Here is a 22,423-nt window from a genome sequence, read left to right as displayed (position 1 = left end):
ACCTTGAGTTTGAGCCTTTCATTGTTTGAAAAAGAGCAATCAAAAGCTCAGGTTGTTCAATGAAACAGGGACAAACAGGAACACCAGTTATTATTGAGGAATATATGAGCTGGAACTGAATTTTATATTGACAGTTCAGGATAGTATAGTATAGTATAGTATAGTATAGTATAGTACAGTACAGTACAATACAGTACAGTACAGTACAGTATAGTACAGTATAATATAGTGTAGTGTAGTGGCCTCTTGGTAAAGTATATGGTACAGTATACTATTAAGTATACTATGGTATAGTACAATGCAGTATGGTATAGAGCAATACGGTACAGTATAGTATAGTAATAGTGAGTTGATATACTAAGGTATAGTATAAAAACTACAGTACAGTTCAGTATTGTGTGTTATGACCGCTCACTAACATGGCGTCCTGAATGTCTGAGAACAGTACTATCAGGTGTAATGTGTTGTGACCCTGAGAAACAGAGAAAATCAACACCGTTCTGATTTTATCTCAGTGTCCTGCACACATAAGAGTTTATTTATAACTCTTTAACAGCCACTCCAGACCACAGCAGTTGCTAGGAGAGTAGAAACAACACTGCAATCAGCGCTAATTTCCAAATAACTGCCAGTGAGATATAATAGTTTGCTGTGTGGTATGGATCGGGCCCAGTCTATAAAGTGTTTTTATCGGGGAGTGAGTCATGTCAACAATGAGATTGTTTACTCTCATGGCTGTTTGGTGCTCAGATGCGCTTGAATGGCTTCCTCCTCTTAAATTACTATAAAAACTCCTTCTAACTAACCACTTGGCTTCCCTCTCACATTTTTTACTCACCTTTTTATGTATAACTACCATCATCATTGTTCTGCATTTGCTAAGGAATACACCCTGAAAAACTAATAAACTTCTCAATACGTTCATGGCTGAGAGAGACTGTACAGTTTCCAGTTAAAATCATGTGTTTAGATTCACGTTCAGTCTGGAAATGATTTCCCCACTTTCTCGTTGTTGCAGCCTCAGTCAGGAGCAATCAATCCGAGATGATGGCCTTTTGTTCAGGTGGCTGTTATGTTACAAAACAATAATTTCACATAAAGGACACTGAAAATGACATCCACTGATCACCCTGGTGTCCTTGTGAAATATAATGTTATGAAATAGTGTTGTTCAGTCAGGCAGAGATGTATTCATAACCTTTATTGTAGCTGTATTTAGCACTGTTTCTGTTTGTTATATTCATTATCATTCATGTAATGGGACTGGACCTCTTTGTAAGAGTATGTTTCGATTTGGTAATCTATCTTTTTTTTTATTAATAGTGTATGAATATATTAGTTTTACTTCAAAATACTGCTTTTTCACCTCATTTTGTGCTTAAGTTTGAAAAGTGTTATCTAACTAATGATCATTATTATTATTAGTAGTATAATTTGAACATGTGCAACCCCACAGAAATGCACAGTTTTGGTGCATAAAAAATGACCAGAGTATATGAAATAACTGTTTAATACTTTTTATGCATGCAGTGCTGTTTATTGTTTGTGCTCTAATGTTCTTCATTTTGGTTATGTCATAAGGAGGGAGGGGAGGGACTACATTGGTTTCTGATATTTTATTTTCATTCTGTACTTTCTTTTATATCTGGGAAGCACTTTGTGCCTAAACATGAGAAGTGTTATATAAATCATTATTATTGTTGTTTTTATTATTATTATTATTATTATTATTAGTAGTAGTAGTAGTAGTAGTAGTTGTTGTTGTATATTTTGCAACATGGGCTTTTGCCCTGGAATCTGTAACTTTTGCATAAAAAAATTACCAGAATATATGAAATAACTGTTTGATGCTCAAAATGTTGGTTGCAGTACTGTTTAATATTTAGTGGTCTAACATCCTTAATGATCTTAATCTTGTACCTTGTGTTATAAGTTACAATGTAGTTTTGTCATTTATTTTATTTGTCATTTAATGGGGGCGGGGGAGGGACTACTTTGGTTTCTGATATTTTATCTTTATTCTGTAATAATTTTAATCATAGAAGAACTAACTTAAGCCAGAAATGCACAGTTCTGGTGCATAAAACATTGTCTGAACATATGAACTAAGTGCTCAAAATTTTCTGGTGGAGGACCCCACAACTTTGAAACAAAACCTACACCCCTGTTTAAAGCTCATAGACAGTCACCACTAATGTCTAATGATGCTTTCAGTTGACCTGGAAAAGCTGCCGCTCTGTCCGCGGCTCTCTGACGCCTCATCATGTTGTTAAATTCCCAGTTTTACAGAAATAGCTCGTTTGTTGTCCCTGTGATCCTGAATAATTTATCTCGCGCCGTCATTCCGTGGTGACATTTGCTCACAAGGTCCCGGGGTAAGCGCGCGGGCAGGAGCATGAATCCCCCACCGGAGCCCCGGAAAGGTCAAGTCATATTGATCTCACTATGCAAACGCGCTCTATATTGTCAGAATCAAACCTCCAAAGTTTGGTTCAGGTGGAACATTTCACTCATTATGTGACTCCGGAGCTGAAGTGAGGAGACTGCGGCTGCAGTTTGGCAGATCAGACCGAACAGACTCGATGAAAGGACGGAGGCTGTGAATTCATCCGCGTGCTGGTGGTCAATCGGCGGTGCGTAAAACGCGCGCTCAGGGGTGGGGACTTCTTTGGAGAGGCAGGACCAGAGAGCGCGACAGGGCGACTCTCTGCATCCACAGGTTGTCGCGCGGCTCTCTCCTCTCATCTGAGCATCTTGGCAACCCAGAGATAGTCGGTGCAGCCGGTGGGGAGGAAGTGAGGGGACGCGTTTTTGGACTTTGACGCTCGTAAGAAAAATGCCAAATCCACAGCTTTGGGAAAACTTGATTACAACCTGCATGGGCATTTTAATCGCACCGCGCAGGACTTTTCTGTCATAAAAAAAATTGTTTTTGTCAAGGACTGTGCGTTTTATTCGACAGCACCATGCCACAGGTCCCTCACTACAGCCGCGCCACAGAGACATAATGGCCTGCAGGAGCGGCTGCTGCTGCGGCTCCGGTCCAATAAACGAGGACAACGCGAGGTTCCTGCTGCTGGCATTGTTCATCATCATCTATCTCCTCTGCGGGGCCGCAGTGTTCTCCGCGCTGGAGCAGCCGAAGGAGCGCGAGGCGAAGGAGCGCTGGGCGCAGAGGTTCGAGCACTTCAGCCAGAAGTACAACCTCAGCAAGAAGGACCTCAACAACTTCCTGAGGAACTACGAGGAGGCGAACGTGGCGGGGATCCGCGTGGACACGATCAGACCTCGATGGGACTTCACCGGAGCGTTTTACTTCGTGGGAACTGTGGTGTCAACCATTGGTGAGATGGACAAACAAACGTGTCCATTATAACTGTGTCAAATACAATTTTCAGTCAGCTTTAGGGACTGTTCTCTATTTGTCAGTGGAGGGAAGTGGACAGGGTGTGACTTCTTTTGATCCTCCCCAAAGCTACAAATATCCTAGAGCCTTCCCGAGTTCATGACCCTCCCTCCACCTTAAACTAGTTATGAAATTTAAAACTCTGATTTTGGAAAGTTAAAAGTTGAAGACAAAGGTCTCAGTTTTACACTCAGTTAGTCCCTGCAAACTGTTAATGGAGGTAGAAAAAAGTGATATTGATGAAATATCACTTTTATTTTCAGGTTTGGTTATGGTTTTTGCATTTGTCCCACAAAATGCCCCTAAGGACCACTGGAGATTTGGAAATCCAATGGTAATTTCAGTTTTTACCAGTTCGGGCTATGATAAATGGTGCAATTTTGGCGATTCAGCGGTAAAACAAATATAAAATACAGCCATTTAAAGATGGATATCCCTCCCCTAAGTTTATGTTTTATGACGGAATCGTTCTTCTAAAATCATTTAAAACATTTTTATCCTCCCCGAAGCTACAAATATTTTTCCTTGAGCCTCCCCAAGTGCTAACCCTCCCTCCATCAAAAATGAGTTATTAAATTTTAAAATTTTGATGTTTGAAAGTTAAAAGTTGATGACGAAATCCTGGAGTTGAAAAAAGTATTGGTTTTTCACTCTCATCACATGATGTGTTCAAGGACCGTTGTAAATTTGAAATCCAACAATAATTTCTGTTTTCACAGTTGCTGGTGATTAGAAATGTGTAATATTAGCAATTTTTAAAGAGAACATGCCTCCCAAACCCACACCCTGTGAGTTTGGAGGGCATATTTTCTTTAAAAATTGCTTGTCAAATACATACAAAATTTAACCCTTTTACTTTGTCCCTCCCAAGTACTTAAAAAATATTTAACATGCCTCCCCCTTTTTTCACCACCCCTCCCCTCTATAAAATAACAAACAGTTCATTATCATATTTTTCTGAAAACATACACCATGAAAACATCTTAAAATTCACAACAAAATCTAAATTATTAATCAGTTATGAGAAGGGGTGGGAAATTAAGTTCATTCTACTATCTATCTATCTATCTATCTATCTATCTATCTATCTATCTATCTATCTGTCTGTCTATCTATAACTGTTCATGTATGTTTATTGTTGTTTTATATGTTTATTCGATCTACCTTAAGTCATTTTTAAAGGTGCATTTGTGTTGCAACATTTCTTACCTTTGACTCGGCTCATGCAGCGTAATTTAGTGAGATCACCAAAACTAGACCAAGAAGAAAAGGCAATTTAACGTTTGCATCGGTGCAGGATTTGTCCTCGACAGCCGTTTTCCATCTCAGTGCTGCTCAGTCTGAGAGCGCTCGAGGTTTCAGTGTCAGTGTGTCAAACAGAGGGGAGAAACAGAAAGAGCCTCTAACCAGCAGCTCTGCTGCTCACACTGAAGATAAACTGATTGGTCTTATCTCGTCGATATCTCTGACTCGTACCATCTTGCTCTTTTTGTTCTCACTGTTTTGTTTTTTGTATCTCGGTGTCTGCTGGACAGTGTCATTAAAGCGTCTGTGATCAGAGTGAGTTGATTCGTGATGACTGACAGTTTGACAGGCAGTCTGATTAGACGGGCCATCACAATTTAAATTTTAATTATTGTGATGAAGGAGCAGAAATGCATCAAGTTCTCGACTGAATATATTGTGATTCATGGTTTCCATCCACCTCAAATGTTGTCACAGGTTTGGATGAGTTCTATCAGCAGCTAAGATATGTGTTAAAGGGGTCTAAAAAATGTTTTAGTATGATAATGAAACTTTTTTTACCTAAATGGCCTAAGTAAATCACATGGTGTCATTGTGCACGGATTGGTTTACTTTCTAATTCAAACCATTTATTTGACATTCAGGGAAATGTGTTTTTTCTGAGATGAGCAGATGAGATGTATGTTGTCATGCGAGCTTCTCTGTTGTTTGTTGTGGTAGCCGGTCCAGCCGTGCATGCATGTTAGTGCATGTTTGTATGCCACTGGTTACCTCATCACTGTCATTTTTCTCTGCTCTCTTAGAGCAAATATTGCCGATATTGCCCATTTTAAATTATGGAAGATATCAAGGAGTGAATGCTAAGATACTGCCCAAACATTACATTAGAGACCAAAACAGTTTTTTTGTTTTTGTTTGTTTTTTGTACCACGCTGTAAACGTGTTTATTTCTGCTGTAAAGTTGGGCATGTTATCATGGGGGTCTATGGGGATTGATTCTGTTTTGGAGCCAGCCTCAAGTGGACATTAGAAGTACTACAGGGTTTGCACAAGCTTTAATTTTCAGCCTTTTAAATTTTTCACTTAGTCAGGAACTGTCTGAAACTGAAACTGGGGCAATATGGTTTGATTTCTTTGGAGAAAAATGTGGAAACAAGGTAATTACCAACCTGGCAAGAAATGTCCATCAAATTGTGAGAATTTATTAAAGGGTGACAAGAAAATAACCTGACAATTAATGTTTAAAATGTTGACGGTTTATTAGAAAATTATCCAAAAATGTCCAGAAAGCTACATTTGTCATTTTTAAAATTATATCAAATCATGGTACAGAACAAAAATGTATACATGAATATTTTTTTAATTTCTATGACTTTTTATGGATTATTATCTTTTTTGTTTTTAACTTTTCTTTGCTTATTTTCAGGTAATATTCCTCTTATTAAAAAAAACAAAAACAAACAATTTCTTACTTATTTTTGGGCCAAGCCCTGTTACATTGCCCATTGCCTTTGTCCATGTTTTTAATAGAAATCAAAGGGTCAAAGGCACATAGAAGCACCAAAGTTCACAGTCGGGTATTTATTGATGCATTTTATGACGCAGAAAAAAATGTGAATGTCTCTTCAGCTTGTGTTAACCACAGACCTGATTTTAGGCTTTTTCCCCCCAAAAAAAAACAGTTAAAAAAGGCAACAAAAAACACTGATTTCAAGACGAGGGAACCGGAGGTGCTGAGATGCTAACTCATTTCCAGGTTTTAGGACTTATTCCTGGAGCGCTCTGCAGATTTAAATGATTTTCTTGAGTTACTGTGGTTGCATTTTGTCACTAACGCGGCGCCCCCCCATTAACACCAACCATTCTCAGAGCTTTTACGCCTGACACAGATGTCACACTGACACAGTGGCACTATTTTCTCTTTTTATTCATGTGTATTTTATTACACAGGTGAAATGACTCATCAACATCACATTTAACTGAGCTTACGAAACAATGAGGGGAGAAAAACATCCATTAAATCCATCCCATTTGGCTTTATCGCCGTGTTTGGAAGGAAAACTGCAGCTCAATTAGCACCTTGAAACAAATCTGAATGCGGAGGAAAACAAATCCAAGGTTTTTTTTTCTTGAGATGCAGAGACATTTATCTCTGTTTTTCTGGTGAAAAAGTGCTCTCATAATGTAAGATTTTACAGCCGCTGCACAAAACACAGCGCAAGGCATAATCGCCTTAACAATTACAATATGTGTTCAAACAAACTGAAAAGGGATCATTGAGCTTTCAGTGTTAAATGAGGGATGAAACAGACTTCAGTGAGATTGCTGCAGTCGATGGAGACCTCTCAGTTTGACTCCCATTATGTTCAGCTGTCAGTTCACAGGAGACAAACGAGAAGTCGCGCACACTGACGGCGTCTCAGTTCCCCTCGGAGTGAAACCAGTTTTAATGGGTTCTTACCTTTTAAAAAAGAGAGAAAATTGTACAATTGAGACGTGAAGAGGCCCCCAGTGGGCCTTCTCAGTGAAATGTTACACAAACTGACACTTTGAGACTGATTGCCGTGATGTGCTCGCTCTGAAAACACCTCGGCTCTTGAAGTGAGTGAGCAACAAAAAGACGAAGAGAGAAGAGGAGCGCGTCACCAATGGCAACCCGGAGGACTGAGGCGGTTGTGTGTGTGTGTAATTTACCCTCAGAAGGAGAGCAGATCGTAATTAGACATCGTTAAAGACAGAGAGGATGAGAGTTTTGGTTAAATGGTAAATCAAAGCAGCTGGAGGCAGCGGACACACTGCCAATAATCCCTTTATTGCATTATGTGTGTGAGCGTTTTTCATTGAGATGCTTTTATGTAATATAATGATTTTATTCTCTCCTTCTGTTGAGATTCTTGCCTCTGTGAAGGACAAGTAGCTCAACTATTTTAGAGCCTGTTTCCACCTGATATTAACAAGTGTTTCGGATCATTTGATCACACGTGGAAAGCGCTAAATACACGCGTAAAATAGGGCCGCCCCTTGAGAGTCAGAGATTCAGATATTAAGTCAAAGACCCTACAGGTGACTGAGACTGCTTCAAGTCGAGCAGTTTTAATTTTTGCTGGTAATGTGCTGTGCGGTGTGCTTCTGGGGATGTTTGGGCCCCTGATTTTGCTCGGAGTGAGTGCTCTTGACTTTCACATCACTTTTTGGAGCTGTGGACATGCAGGCAGCGGCACAGAGGAGGAGAGACGAGTGAACTTTTGGGCCAAAGTGTTGAATTTACAGATAACAGCAACTTAATACAACAGTCTCTTATGTTTGTTTGATATCTAGCGTCGGCAAAAAATGTTGCTGAACATTTTTTTCTTTGTATGGAAAAAAAAAAAAACGTTGAATATTCGTATTGAACCGTCAAATCCGATTTGACAGACATAATTCTGAGTCGGGTACAGCCCTAGTGTTAAAAACCGCCATGATGCTTTGTGATCGCGCATTATACACCGGTGGATGGCATCAGCTGAAAACGTGGTTGTACAGAACCGCTAGCGTTCGTATTATGTACCGGCAGACGGCTGGACGGTACCTGTACCGGCACCAAGATGCGCGGATGAGAGGCGTAACTTGAGAACATGTCTGAACCAAACCTGTTGCGTCCAACTTGATAACTCATGAGCACGTTGAGGGAATTGCTATTTGAGGAGAAACCTCAGGAAGAACAGCTGAGGAGGGATCCCTCATCTAGGAGAGACAATAGATTTCACAAAAAACAATGAAATTACAGTAAAATACAGATGTGCATTCTAGTTCGCTGTCATTCTGTCAGTATTCCTGTGCAGATTTCTGCTTATTTCACGATGTTTCTGTGTGTATTTCAGGGTTTGGGATGACCACTCCGGCCACCATCGGAGGAAAAGTCTTCCTGATGTTTTACGGCCTGCTCGGCTGCGCGGCCACGATCCTCTTCTTCAACCTCTTTCTGGAGCGTGTCATCACCGTCATCGCCGTCGTCCTCAAGTCCTGTTACGAACGGCGCCATAACAAAGCTGTGCTGCCGCCAAACGGCCGGCGGGTTTCTGAGGGGAACAGAGCCGGGGAGAGTGGCCGAGGAAAAGGAGAGGACCTGGCCGGCTGGAAGCCTTCGGTGTACTGCGTCATGCTCATTCTGGGAGCGGCCGCCATCTTGGTGTCCTGCTGCGCCTCGCTCATGTACTCGGCCGCCGAGGGCTGGGGCTACCTGGACTCGCTGTACTTCTGCTTCGTGGCCTTCAGCACCATCGGTTTTGGGGACATGGTGAGCAGCCAGCGGGTGGTCTACGAGGGCCACGCCACGGTGGCGTATCGGCTCGGCAACTTCCTCTTCATCCTGACGGGCGTCTGCTGCATCTACTCGCTCTTCAACGTCATCTCCATCGTCATCAAGCAGGTCCTCAACTGGCTGCTGAGGAGGCTGGAGGCGCCCTGCCGCTGCTGTTTCCCCAGGAGGGGTCACCACCCGCACCGGCACCCCCGCAGGAACGTGGTGGCCCCGGGACACCTGCGCGCCCGCAGGGACCCCTCCATCGAGACTGACGCCATCAACGAGAGCGAGACTGACACCGGGCGCAGGATGTCGGGGGAGATGATCTCCATGAGGGACTTCCTGGCAGCCAATAAGGTGAGAGCGTCAGAGCCGCAGCAGGCTGTGAGACATCAACATGTCTGATGAAATCATGTTTTATAACACGTGAAATATTCAGTTATCTCCTTCAGTCATTTGATCGAACCGTCACAGCAGACAGTCATTCAGTCAATAGTCTGGTTTCCTGTTTTCGTGTTACTGCGGTCATTAACTATTTCTTCACGCTGCTCTCAGTCAACAATAATAATAATAACTTTATTTATATAGAAAAAACAGAGTTTATAAACTGTTTTGACAAACAAAGCAAAAGCAGAAACGGGATATTAAGAAAGCAATACAGCAACAGAAAGCCAAAAAAAACAAATTTAGATAGAGCTGGATAAAATTACACGAAGAGGACATATAATGCAAGATGCCGGATGCAAAATGTCAGTATAAAATAATATAAATGAAGGTCCAAAAACAACAAAAGCAATGAAACCACAAAATAAAAGGAAATAAATTAACTAATTTAAATAAATTAAAAGACAACATCACCAAAAACAAGTCCATAAAAATGAGTGTCATGTGCGTCATGAGAGTCACTGCAGAAACTCTGAGTACTTCTCATTTTAGAAACCAGTGTTAAAGATTTAGTGTGTCAAACTTATTGGCAAAATGGAATATAATATGTTTTCTTTAGTATAATAATGATCACCGAAAAATCAGATAACTTTGGTTACTTTGAATGAGCCTTTTATATCGACCTATTTTCACTTTCACATCGGCATAAACCGCCTGTTGGTCAGTGATTTCGGCATCAAACACTAATGTGAAAAGGCATCTTTTGTGGAAGTCATCAATTTTAAATGGTAACAAAATAATAATCCAACAAAACCCAGCTATCTGCCTCCCATATGAATGTAAAAACAAACCATGATGTTTTTTTTAAACCTTTTGTTGGAAATATTTGTAAAATCGAAGTGTGGAAAACTGAGATTTAACATAAAATTGCTTCATTTAGTGTTTTTACTGGTTTAAATGACGGTTCTGGAGAGGAAGTGACCTCTGCGGATAATTTGGCTCCTGATGAAAACCTCCTGAATGTCTGGATGGTAAATTATCAGAGACATTACCCCGACTTGCCAAACCGCTTTGGGAAACCACCAATTTTTTAACAGGAAAGTGTTTAATTTAGTGTTTTTACCTGTTTAAATCAGCTGGTCCAGTTGTTTTGGAGGAAAAGACCTCTGTGATAATTCAGCTCCTGGTAAAAAAAATCCTCCTGAACACTGAAGGAATTCTAACCAGGAGAGGATTCGCCGCCTGACGCCACCAAAACCCCCGAAATCTTTCACACTGGACCTTTTAATCATCTACTATCTAAATAGCATGAACATAAGCAGGCTCACTGAGGTTGCATCGTGTGATTAATCTTTGATAAGCACTTCCTGCGTTCACATTCTGGTGAGCAGCAGTTCATTTCTGTTGTTTTCCAGACTACATTAATATTATGTGTAAATGTCTGTGAATACAGATGGCCTCACTGCATTACTATCAACCCTTCAACAGCACTCCAAACCACTCAGAGGTGTCAGTTGTCCATAGATTTACATAACTACTACTCTGCTCTTCAGATGAGACGAGTGAGCAGCGTGACCTGCTGAATGTAAAAATATGCTCATTCACTGCAGAATTATTCTGAAGTGAAAAAAACCAAACCTGAATTTTCACACGTTCTGAGTATTCTGATCACAGAGCTGTAAGGTTTTGACTTGGGAAATTTGAGAACTAAATGGTGTGATGCTGTGGCGAGGATGTGAGTAATCTGGTGCTTAACACAGGCGCTAAACAGAAAAATGAACATTAAGATGTGGAAACATGTTAATCTAGTCGACTAACATGTCATCCCAGGTGACCGTACCTTAAAGGTGAAGCTGGATATATTTCAACCTGAACCCTATTTTTCCATCTTTTTGTGTACAATAGACTCATGGAACAGCTATTTTTGACATTGGGCCAGTATTGAGAGCAATATTTGTAACATTGCAAGACCCCGGATGGACTGTTTGGTTTGGCTCAGTTCAGTTCAGTTTAGTTCAGTTTAGTTTAGTTTGAATTTGAGTTTTTTACAAACAATTAAAAACTGCATAAAATCCAGATGGATAAAAAAACAGTGTCAAGAGGTTAAGAAGTCAGAAGTTAATACAAACAGACGCCCCCTTAACTTGAAATCAATAAACAAAAACAAAAAAGAGGAAAAAATGAAGCAAAAACAAATTAAAAAAAAACTACATACCATTTTATAGAAAAATACAACAAAAGATAAATGACAACAAAGAGCAGGACAAGTGACTAGTCAGTAAACAGTCATCCAATAAAAACCAAGACATACACAGAGGACAATAGAAAGTGTAAAGGAAAAAAATCATATATATATATATATATATATATATATATATATATATATATATATATATATAAAACATTAAAGATCATGAATAATTAAATGTAATGACAATTTTAAAAAAACATATTCATTTAGCTCAAGGTGCTGCTGTGCGTCAGTTCAGCCTCACTGTCTGCACGTTTGACTTTTGTTTTCTTCAGCATAACGCTGATTAAACGATTTGAGATTTACAATACTCACAAAAACCAACACAATGTGTCTTTCCCTGTTTGAATGAAAAGAACAACTCGTCCAAAGTTTAATTCAGCTGCAGAATGACTGATAACATCAGAGCCCAGCATGAATGGATAAAGTCTGACGTGTTTGTACGTATTGTACTTGTGCAGAGAGGAAACAGAGAGAGAGAGGACAGGAAGGGACGGAGGGAGAGAGAGGACAGGAAGGGACGGAGGGAGAGAGACGGGGACATTTCACTGGAGTCAGACTGCTGCTGCTGCACAGCGTGTTATGCCGACCTTTTCATTTTCAATCAAGCGCAGCTGAACACCGATGATCTGTGGGCAGACTTTAGTGGCAGCATGAACTTGATTTCTTTTTAGAGCCTGAGGGTCGGTGTTACGTCCAATATGAAGAATCTATTTATTGCAATCATCGGTGTGGATGCAGTAGGCGGAGGAATCTTTAAAAACAAATCTCCAAACAGTGAGCCATCTTTATGGGGTCCTGCTCGGTCTAGACACTGAAGATGAGGTCATCGTCTCAGGGTCGTCCTCGGCGAGATGATGTCATATCTTTATGCAATTAAATTACTTTGTGGTCATTTCAGGTTTAAGAGTGTAACCCTCAGGGCCCGCTTTTAATATCACACACACGTGTATCGCTCTGCCGTAAACTTGGCTTTTCAAAATCAGGTTTTAAAAAACATTTTACATTAATATGATTTTCTACTTTATTCAAGTTTATTTTTTTAACCAACATCAGTCCTTATCAGAAATATCAATTATTTATTAACCCTAGTCATGATGCCACTATGTTTTTAGATGGAAAAAAAAACAAAAAATGAATTATTTACTAAGTACTACATGCTGAGTATTCTTTTATATTGTCAAATCCTGGGAAATATCAATGATTAATGGCAACATTGATTTTTATACATTTTTATTTTTTGTGCAGTGTCAAATACTCATACTCATACCACTCTGTCACTGACTTTGCTTTTCAAAATCAGGCTATAAAAATTATTATTAATTCAAATTATATTTTAGAGATTTTAACCAATATCAGTCCTAATCATAAATATCAAATATTCATTAATTTTCAGAATTTGAACACTATAAGTGCCAGGTTTTTATTGATCATGGCACTATGTTTTTGGATGAAAAAACAAATGAATTATTTTCAATACACTATGTGCAATTTTTTTATTTCTTTGCTGCTGACAGACTGGGATATGACAACGATCAGCAGCAACATTGATTGTGACACATCAATAGTTGTAGTTTGTGTTTCATTGGAGCATTTTTTGCACTTAACAGTATAAATTTAACAATTTTATTTACACAGTGTATTTTAGATGTATTGATAACGTAAGATTAAAGAAAAATATTCAGTTTTGCATAATTTATGCCATATGCATGAACACAGCGGAAATTATCAAAAAATGAAGAATGAGAAGCACGTAAAATGTGCCAAACAGTCCCTACACAAATTAAGGTCAAACGGCAGTCGCACCAAAGAAATTTTTCTAGGGGTGTCCAGATGGGGCATTTAAAATCTTTTTTGGCACAGCAAAAACAAAAAGCTATGAGTGAATTTGTTCATGCTGTTGTTCATGCTGTCCACAACAGTCCTGTTTTAATGCCGATGGAAAGTTGGGTGAAGTTTTATAGTCCACAAAATATTGCCGAAGGCTCACGGGTAAAAGGCGTCACACTCATCTCACAAACAATTGAAGCAAATGGTGACCAGGATTCAAACATTGAAAAAAATACACAATAAAACCACAAAATGTCTCCATACTGCTCGTCCAAATTAATCCAAGTGTCCTGAAGCCCCGATGGGCCAAGTTGTTTAGAAAAACGTCACTGGTGCCATTTCTTAGCCTTGTTAAAGCCTGTAGCAGAGAGACCTGTGGAGTTAAGAACAAGTCCCTTTGTCTGATTTAAAACTACTGTGTGCAGATATCAGGAGCTCCCTCTTGTCCAAATTTGGTCACTTCTGGCTCCAAAAAATCCAAAATGGAGACAGCTAAAATAATGAACTCAAGGTTTCACAACAGGATTTCACAAACCAATGTGTGACGTCACAGTAGCTATGTTCATTAATTTATACAGTGCACGTATAACTTCAGGCAGAATCTATACTGCAGTGTAATCATAATACTGCAAATATATAAATATTGCAATACTTTCATGAGTGGGCTGTTTGTAGGCTGAGTCACCGTTCTTTTACCTAATTTGGTGATAGATAGAGACTTAACAGATATTTATTAAAATGAAAATCTTCAAGATTATTACTTTGTATTCTGACTGTGCCAGATTAAATATCAGGTGAATCACCAGAGTTATTAAAACTCATAGTGAGTGAGTGAGTTTATCACAATCCATCTAACATTTGTCAAGACATTTCAGTAATAATGAAAAAGGTCAGTCTAAAAGTGGCGTCGGAGTAAAAGTCAGGGGATCAGTGAAGTAAGGAGTCTTGCCTACAAGGGGATTTGGTGAATGTCTGTACCAAATTTATTAGAAATCCACCCCAGAGCTGTCATTAATTACACGTATTATCTTTAGATATCTCAGTCTGGATCAAAGTGCTGCTGGTGTGGCTAAAAATACACTAATTTTGTGAATCATTTCCCTTCCATTTGAATTTAATGTTGACTAAACACAAACAGCATTACACGCGTGTGCATTCTCTGCACGGTGTTTCGCAGAGCGACAAATAAAAGGGAAAGGTTGGTGTGTGGGAGAGTAAATATCTGGTTTCTGTCAGTCACACTTGTTCAGTATTTGTCGTCTTTGTTCACATGAATCGACTCACCCAAAGGAGAGGAAACGCACCATCTGGTTGCCTCATGACACACCTGTGAAATCAGACGTGCCTGCCGCCGACACGATGTGTTAATCTTTGTCTCACGAGGCTGAACAGGCTGCACGCACCACCTTCAAACACAAAGACTTTACTCAGAGAGGACGCTAAAGTGCCCTCTTTACACAGAACCTAAGAGTTTAGGACGTTTTTAGGATTTTAGCACTTTTGTAGGATTTTATGACATTTTAGGATTTTAAGATGTTTCTAGTATTTTAGCATGTTTCTTGGATTTTAGAAATTTTTTGAAGATTTTAGGACATTTCTACAACATATCTAGGATTTTAGTACATTTCTAGTATTTTTAGGCTTTTTTGGATTTTAGGACATTTTCAGGATTTTAGGACCTTTCTAAAACATATTTTAGGATGTTTCTAGAATTCTAGAACATCTTTTAGGATTTTTGGACGTTTCTACGATTTAGAGTGTTTCTACGATTTTTCTACCAGAGAGGCTTAGCCAGGGGGGTGTGGGGGATCCTCCACTGACACTTTTTTGATAAACAAGCTCTATTTTGATGCTGTTTTATGCACACTGAAAGAAAAGAAGAAAAGTGATGTTGATCCAGGATTTATACAAAGACCGTTTCAGTGCTGTTACTACCTCCCATGGCGAGGCAACTATGCCCCCCCCCCCCCACCATACTTTGATTGTACCTTTGATACAGAACACAGAGGCGGCATAATGGCGTAATAATCCCACCTTGAACAATGTAAAAGTGGCTATAGTCTGTGCAAATGTGTCCTCATCTGTTGATTTCCTTTTCTTTTCCTGCAGGTGAATCTGGCCATTATGCAGAAGCAGCTTTCGGAGATGGCCATTGGGCACCCGCGCCAGTCCAGCTCCAGTTCACGTCAGAACGGGTTCTCAGGAGGGGTTGGCGCCCTTGGCATCATGAACAACCGGCTGGCAGAGACAAGCGTGGACAGATAGGGGGGAAACAGCGTGGATCCTTTTCAAAGGACACAAAAGGCTGAGAGGATGAGACGAGGAGGGACACAGAGGACGGCCCTCCACGGGTGGTCTACGAGACTGAACTCATGTAATTCATCTTTTTCCGCCCCCAGCAGCCTCCATCTCAGCACACTTTCCCGTCAAGAACACGGCTCCATGAATGATGCATGATAGTTTACTGGAGTCTCACATCTGGACGGTGCTCAGCGTGCTGGCATGTTCCCCCCGTGAGGAATGCAGTTTCCATGGTGATAAAAAAGCCTGCCTAGAGCTCTTGTATCTAAGCCTTAAAAACATGATGCACTACACGCCACTTCACACCTAACCGCAACTTCCACTCGTCTATAGTACTTCATAGTCCTCACCGTGGATCTGCCCTCGTCCATACTGTGTCTGACATAAAGATAGCTTTAATAAAATGGGCGTTTCACACTTTTGTGTCTGACAGAAGTTATTATGTAAAGCTGGTCAATTTATGGATAACTGGATCTTTTCCTTTAATGGAATAATACAGATTTTTTTAAGTGGGGTTGTACGTGGTACTCTACATTCAGGGTGTTACATACAATAGATGTTTAGAGAAGCAAGCTGGAGTCTGACACGGAGAGTTTTCTGCTGTGGACGGGGCTGAGCCATGTTTTAGTGAGTTATCAAATTACACAAAGGGGGGCTTTTCCGCTATGATTGACAGCTGTGACAGCCAATCCATGCATTTCCATTTAATGGAACTGCTCACGATTAGTCAGACGGGTGTTTCGGCGGAAACTCCCCCACCGGGAATATCGCTACTGCCAAAGTACCAGCATCAGGTTGAAACGCTTCTGGTATCGACGTGATATAAGAAGAACAAATAGGGCGAGCCGGAGAGGGGTAGTGGATGGATCCAACAAACCCCGGACTTTCATGCAGGAGTCTGGTGTTGGCTTCCCATCTGAATGTGATGTTTTTTTCTACAAATTACCATGTGCACTTTTAGCCCAAACATAACTATCCGTTCCAGCATGTTGTCAAGTTTGTTGACATCTCAGCATCGGTTGCCATGTGCTTTTGTTGCCTAAACACAACCCCCCGCAGCGTAATCCCACCGTGTGCTTGTATTGACGTCACGGTTGCGCCGTCCAAGAACGTCAAAAGCAGACACCGAAAGATACCTAGAGCGTAACATGCAGACGCAGAAGTCCACTGTGAAGCGGCAACATGTGACAACGGCAACACGTGACTTCTGTGAATCTGAACCAACCCTTTAAAATGCAAAAGTCACACAACAACACAAAGACACTTATTGATTGAAGCAGTGGAAAAACTTGCAGCTCTTTAGTTCAGCGAGGTAAAATCGCTGTTTTTTGGGGGGGGTTTTTATGGAGTTTGGCTTTGAAGAGAGTAATTTAACAGCTTCATCTTGAATCACTGTCTGACATCAAGGTAAAGCATTAAAAATATTCTAAATGCACTGTGCACTCAACTAATATTGAGGTTTTAAGTGGCTAAAATATTGTGTGTCGCTGACCTCTCCACAGCAGTACATTGCTTATCTTCTGTATCTTCTGGCATCTACTGTATGTAATATACTGTCTATGTATACGTACCTCATACAGTCCCACTTCAACAAATCTGAACTATAACTTAAATGCAGAAAACATTGTTTCACACTCAATGGCACCCTCATTCACATCATTCTTGACCAAAACAAATGCTTCATGGCCACATCCATTCAATAGCTTCCATCTTGGCACTGCTTTCACTCATTGTCACGACAAATAGAACAACCCCCCCCTCTCCAAAAAACCTCATCACAAAACAACCCGCCCTATCTCGAGCTAAATGGATGGTGTTCGGACTCTGAGATGAAACCTATTACGTGAGGCTGCTGTTTACTTTCAGGTTTGCTGCACATTATCCAAGCACGGACGCAGACACGAGGACATTTTCACACCCTGATGTTGTCCAGGCCTGTAGGTGTTTGTTATCGATATAAATCCAGAGATTCAAGTTGCTCCAGGGCTTATTATTTGATTTTAGCTCAGCAGTGTGAGGTTTATGTTTTTCTTGCAGTAAACGAAAAGGACAAAAGAGAGAGACTGTTCATAACCTGCCTGCAGAACGATTGGTGAAACCTGAGGGCAGCCAAGGTGGAGGAGGACTGGTGGACACTATATTATGCTGATTTAACGAGATGGTATAGCAGTGATGCTGAATGTATGGCCCACAAGCTAAATCTGATCCCCAATAGGTGCCCCCCCAGCAATTTTCTAATTCACAAAAATAAAAATAAAGTGATTCACACTGGGAATTGTTTTTGTACTTTTATACATAAGGTGCCAGAATTCATAAAACAGCATCAAAATAGAGCTTGTTTTTCAGAAAAAGTACTAGTAGAGGTTCCCCCACACTGCCGGACAGAGATCCTAGCTAAGACTCTAATGTCCTAAAATCCTAGAAATGTCCTGAAATCCAAGAAACTTACCAAAATCTGAGAAATGTCCTCAGAATTGTCCAAAAAATCAGAAATGTGCTAAACTCCTGGAAATGTCCCAAAACCTGAGAAACTTCCTAAAATCCAAGAAATATCCTAAAATCTTACAAACATCCTAAAAACCTAGAAAGTGTCCTAAAATCCTTTAAATGCCCTTAAATTCTAGAAATGTCCTAAAATCCTGTAAATTTCCAAAAATCCTTGAAATGTTCTAAAATCCTAGAAATGTTGTAAACTCCTAGAAACATCCCAAAATTCTAGAAACGGCCCCAAACACTTGAAACTATCTAAATTCTAGAAATGTGCTAATTTGCTAGAAAAGTTCAAGAGACATCCTAAAATCCAAGAAATGTCCCAAAATCTTAGCAATGTCCAAGAATCTTGGAAATGTCCTAAATCAAAGTAACGTGCTCAAATCCGGAAAATGATCTAAATTCTGAAAAATATCCTGAGATCTTAGAAATGTCATAAAATCCTGAAATCCTGTGTGGCTTCTGCGACTGGCCGCTGGCCTCCTGTCAGTTTGAAAAGTCTCCACCAAGCAAAGCCGGTTGAGTCTCCGGGTGTAAAATAATCCTCAGTCTCTCTATAAATCCATTTGAGAGGAAATTATACGTTGAGAATCCTCCGGGCTCCACCTGTCACATCAACGGCTCAGCTCTGGCGAATCTGAATTAAGTGAATCTGATTTCCAGAGAAAAGGGGCAGAGAGGCAAACCTCTCTGATGTTGTCTTGATAAAATGACAACCCTGCAAACCTGCAATGAAAAAATGAGCTACAATGTTTTGCACAGGGATGTCATGATTTATTTATTTTTTTTGAGAGGGATCTCCAGTCGTAAGAATACTATATCTGTGAGTCATCTGCTGCAAAAATCCTTTTCAGCTCACAGCACAAACTGAGAAGAAGGAGGTGAGACGCAGATGGCACACAGAATTAACATATGCACAGGAAATCATGTCTTTGTAACAAAAAAACCCACTATATAATTGAACGTTTGCTACATTTCCCCCCTCCTCCCAAACAGCATTTTTCCACTCAGGATTAGGCAGGCCCACTGAGCTTTAGGTTTCTCAGCATGTTGAAGTGATGCGCGTGGGGCTGTAATTACAACAGAACTCCGAGTTCTGAGTTTTTTTAGAGAGAAAAGTGTGTCTTTGAAGCTTTTCCAAAACCAAAACCACACAAGCAACAGTGAAATGAGTGTAATAAACAGGGTGCTTAACTGCTCAAGCATGAGCCAACTCATCACTATGTCCACTTAACTAGCTTACAGTAGCAACTCCAGTGCCGAGCACATCATCAGCACAGATTAGATAGAGCTCATCCATTTATTCCCCCAGTTCGTGGAAGTTGGTCCTGGATGCTATCAGCTGGTCACAAAAATTATGCAGGAAGCCCTTCCATTGGATAAAACATGATAAAGTTCTCTCTGAGTGTTTGTCCAGTGATGAATTTGGGATGCAGTGGAGAAAATGTGATGTAGTGCAATCAAGGGTGACCTTTCAGTGGAGAAAACAAAATGCATACCTCTTGGGGGTCCTTGCAGTGGAGAAAATGTGATAAAGTTATCTCTAGGGCGCATTTCTAGTGGAGAAAACTTGATAAAGTGCCCAAAGTGTGCCGCTCCATTAGAGAAAACAAGATGCAGACTCCTCTTGAGGTCCTTCCAGTGGAGAAAACTGGATGAAATGTCTTTAAGGTGTCCTTTTAGTGGAAAAAACATGATGCTTTGCCATCTGAAGTGTCCTTCCAGTGAAGAAAACATGATTAATGTCCACCAGGATCCCATTCTAGTAAATTAATGAATATATACGATAAGATACCGATAATCGATAACTTCATTTTGTTTGTTTTTCATTAGTTAAGGGTATGAAAGGCTGAGATGTGATGAGTACAGATGAATTTAATTTGTGCATTTTCAGTCCCTAGGTAACAGCTCTGTTGTGATCTCTGCAGATTTACATGTTGTTCTGCTTGTTGTTGAAGGAATAAAACATCAGATATCAAACATCAGATATAGGTGGGAGACAGCGGAGAATGAGAGCAGAGTGGTGCAGACACCTGCGCGGACACCGGCGGAGAATGACAGCGGAGCAGACATTGGGAGACCCCCGCACGGACACAGCTGGAGACATCGGCGGAGACATCGGCGAAGAATGTGAATGGACATTCAGAGACACCGGCGGAGACACCAGCAGAGAAAGAGAGCGGAGCAGACACCGGCGGACAATGAGAGTGGAGCAGACATCGGCGGGGACAGTGGCGGAGAAGGAATGCGGAGCAGACACCGGAGGAGACACTGGCGGGGACAACGGGGGAGAATGAGAGCGGAGCAGAAATGGCTGAAATGCGTTTTATCAACATTCTATCGACAACATCTCATATTTCAATTGAAGCAAAATTATATCGCGTTTGATATCGTTGTCGTTTTATCGCCCAGCCCTAGATGCAGCCATTTTCACTATATTTGGTCTTTGAGCACATGAAACTACTGTTTTTCCATGTGTTTTCATAAACTGTTTTCCGTTCCCAATTGTAGCCTATGATAACAAAATAGCTGTAACTGGTATCTATAAACTCAACAATTTTAACATCTCAAAGATATGCACATAAATGCAGTGCAAAACATTTTTATAAGGACAATATTCAGTATAGGCCTACACAGTGTTAGTGTTTGCCCTCATTTTTAAGACTTTGTCTGTTAATAAAAGTATGATTTTTCATTTGATTTATATATATATACATATATACATTCTGCAAATCAGTCAAATCAGTTCATTAACAGAAGAGAGTGTGTGAAAATGACACTGAACAAATCCTTAAATATCGCAATCCAATAGCTCATACTTAAGAATAAAACTGACAAAAATAGCTTGAATCAAGCAGCCTCCTCTCTTTGCTATGGAGACCATCTCATCCTCAGACAATAATCTGATACACGAACTGCAAACATGTTGCTTTGGTATTGCCAACACTCATAAACACTGCACACACACACGCACACACACACACGGAAAAGCCTAATAGAGAATGAGAGAAACTGTGCCTACAAAGATAATAATAGCTTTGAACAAACGGCTGTTTCTGTCTGTCTGTGTCTCTCGGTGAGACTCGGACAGATGCAGACACACAAAGACTCTTTGTTAAAGTTTTTTTCTGGGTCAGGACAACTCTGGCAGAATTACTGACACCGCCGTCGTACCCACTGCGATGGAAACAGACTCTAATGGAAGAGCCACGTGGGATTTGACAGTGTGGTTTTATCCTGCTGAGCTGCAGAGGAGCTCTCAGTGTTACACCACCATTCATGGAATAACCTTCGTAGGTGGGTGTTTTATTGTTGTGATCACAAAAGGTTTGAAAACTCGATGTTCCCGAGTAAACGATAAGACTTTCTGAGAATAAATGAAAGTGGGCGTGTTTTCCTTATTATGACATTTTGGAGGAAAAAAGCAGTGATTTATATATTAGTGGCTGTGGAACAATTACTTTGCACATGTACAGACGAGTCTGACAAGAGCTACACAAATAATGACAGCGCTGCACAATTAGCTCATTACCTTAATGACTTAATTAGGATGAGAGGAAGGCTTTGTCGATGTTGTATGCATAATTATTGATTGATCATTTGCATGAATGTGACAGGGGACGGGAAATGACAAGCAAGTAAATTAAATACTATGAAAGCCACGGCTGTAAGATCCTGGTGCTGGTGGAGTATGTGCACGGTGAACAGTTTTTTTTTCCATAAACAAAATTGGGAAAATACTATTTCTGCAGCTTTAGTCCATCCTCAGGGTGGAGATATTACTGACGATGCTGTCATTAAAGTCACACATGAAACTTGTCTGTTTACTGTCTCTTTTTGTTTAAATTAAAAAAAAACAACAATATTTAGAGTTTTTAAAATTATGTATTCATAAATGTTACTGAAAAAATCTTTTTTTTATTTTAAATACTTTTTTCCAGGTCATTTTCCTTTGTTTTTGTTTTTACTTTCCTTTTTTATAATAAATAAATAAATCAATGAGTAAATAAATAAAAAATAATAAAATTAACGATAATATGAAAATGACCCCCCCCAGCACACACCTCATGCCACCAACTTCTCTGTAACAAACAAACAAAGAAACAAACAAGGCACATTTTCATCAAAGCCATTTTGTATCGGGTTGAACAAGACCAAAATACAAAATTGTATTTTTTATGTGTGACTATAACTGAAATAAAACACACAAAGTAACAGGCTGTCTCAAATTAAC

General features: G+C 40.1%; 1 protein-coding gene across 1 annotated transcript; it reads left to right on the top strand.

Annotated features, from left to right (window-relative positions):
- Window positions 1-2,673: 2,673 nt before the first annotated feature.
- On the top strand, window positions 2,674-16,116 carry kcnk13b (potassium channel, subfamily K, member 13b). Its single transcript, XM_042503749.2, has 3 exons — window positions 2,674-3,344; window positions 8,512-9,290; window positions 15,508-16,116. The coding sequence occupies exons 1-3, from the start codon at window positions 3,008-3,010 to the stop codon at window positions 15,661-15,663; spliced, it is 1,272 nt and encodes a 423-aa protein (XP_042359683.1). The 5' UTR covers window positions 2,674-3,007; the 3' UTR covers window positions 15,664-16,116.
- The last annotated feature ends 6,307 nt before the right edge of the window (window positions 16,117-22,423 follow it).

This window comes from Plectropomus leopardus, chromosome 16 (assembly GCF_026936395.1).
Source record: "Plectropomus leopardus strain MGB_pleo_1.0 chromosome 16, ASM2693639v1, whole genome shotgun sequence".
Lineage (NCBI taxonomy): Eukaryota > Metazoa > Chordata > Actinopteri > Perciformes > Serranidae > Plectropomus > Plectropomus leopardus.
Note: the sequence above shows the minus strand (reverse complement) of the source record. Positions and strands in the feature narration are given on the sequence as shown.

Bases quoted from the DNA above. Each gene is read 5' to 3' on its own strand.
- kcnk13b (XM_042503749.2), top strand. From the start codon at position 3,008: ATGGCCTGCAGGAGCGGCTGCTGCTGCGGCTCCGGTCCAATAAACGAG. The intron at 3,345-8,511 runs GTGAGATGGACA...TGTGTATTTCAG, and splicing joins AACTGTGGTGTCAACCATTG to GGTTTGGGATGACCACTCCG. The intron at 9,291-15,507 runs GTGAGAGCGTCA...CTTTTCCTGCAG, and splicing joins ACTTCCTGGCAGCCAATAAG to GTGAATCTGGCCATTATGCA.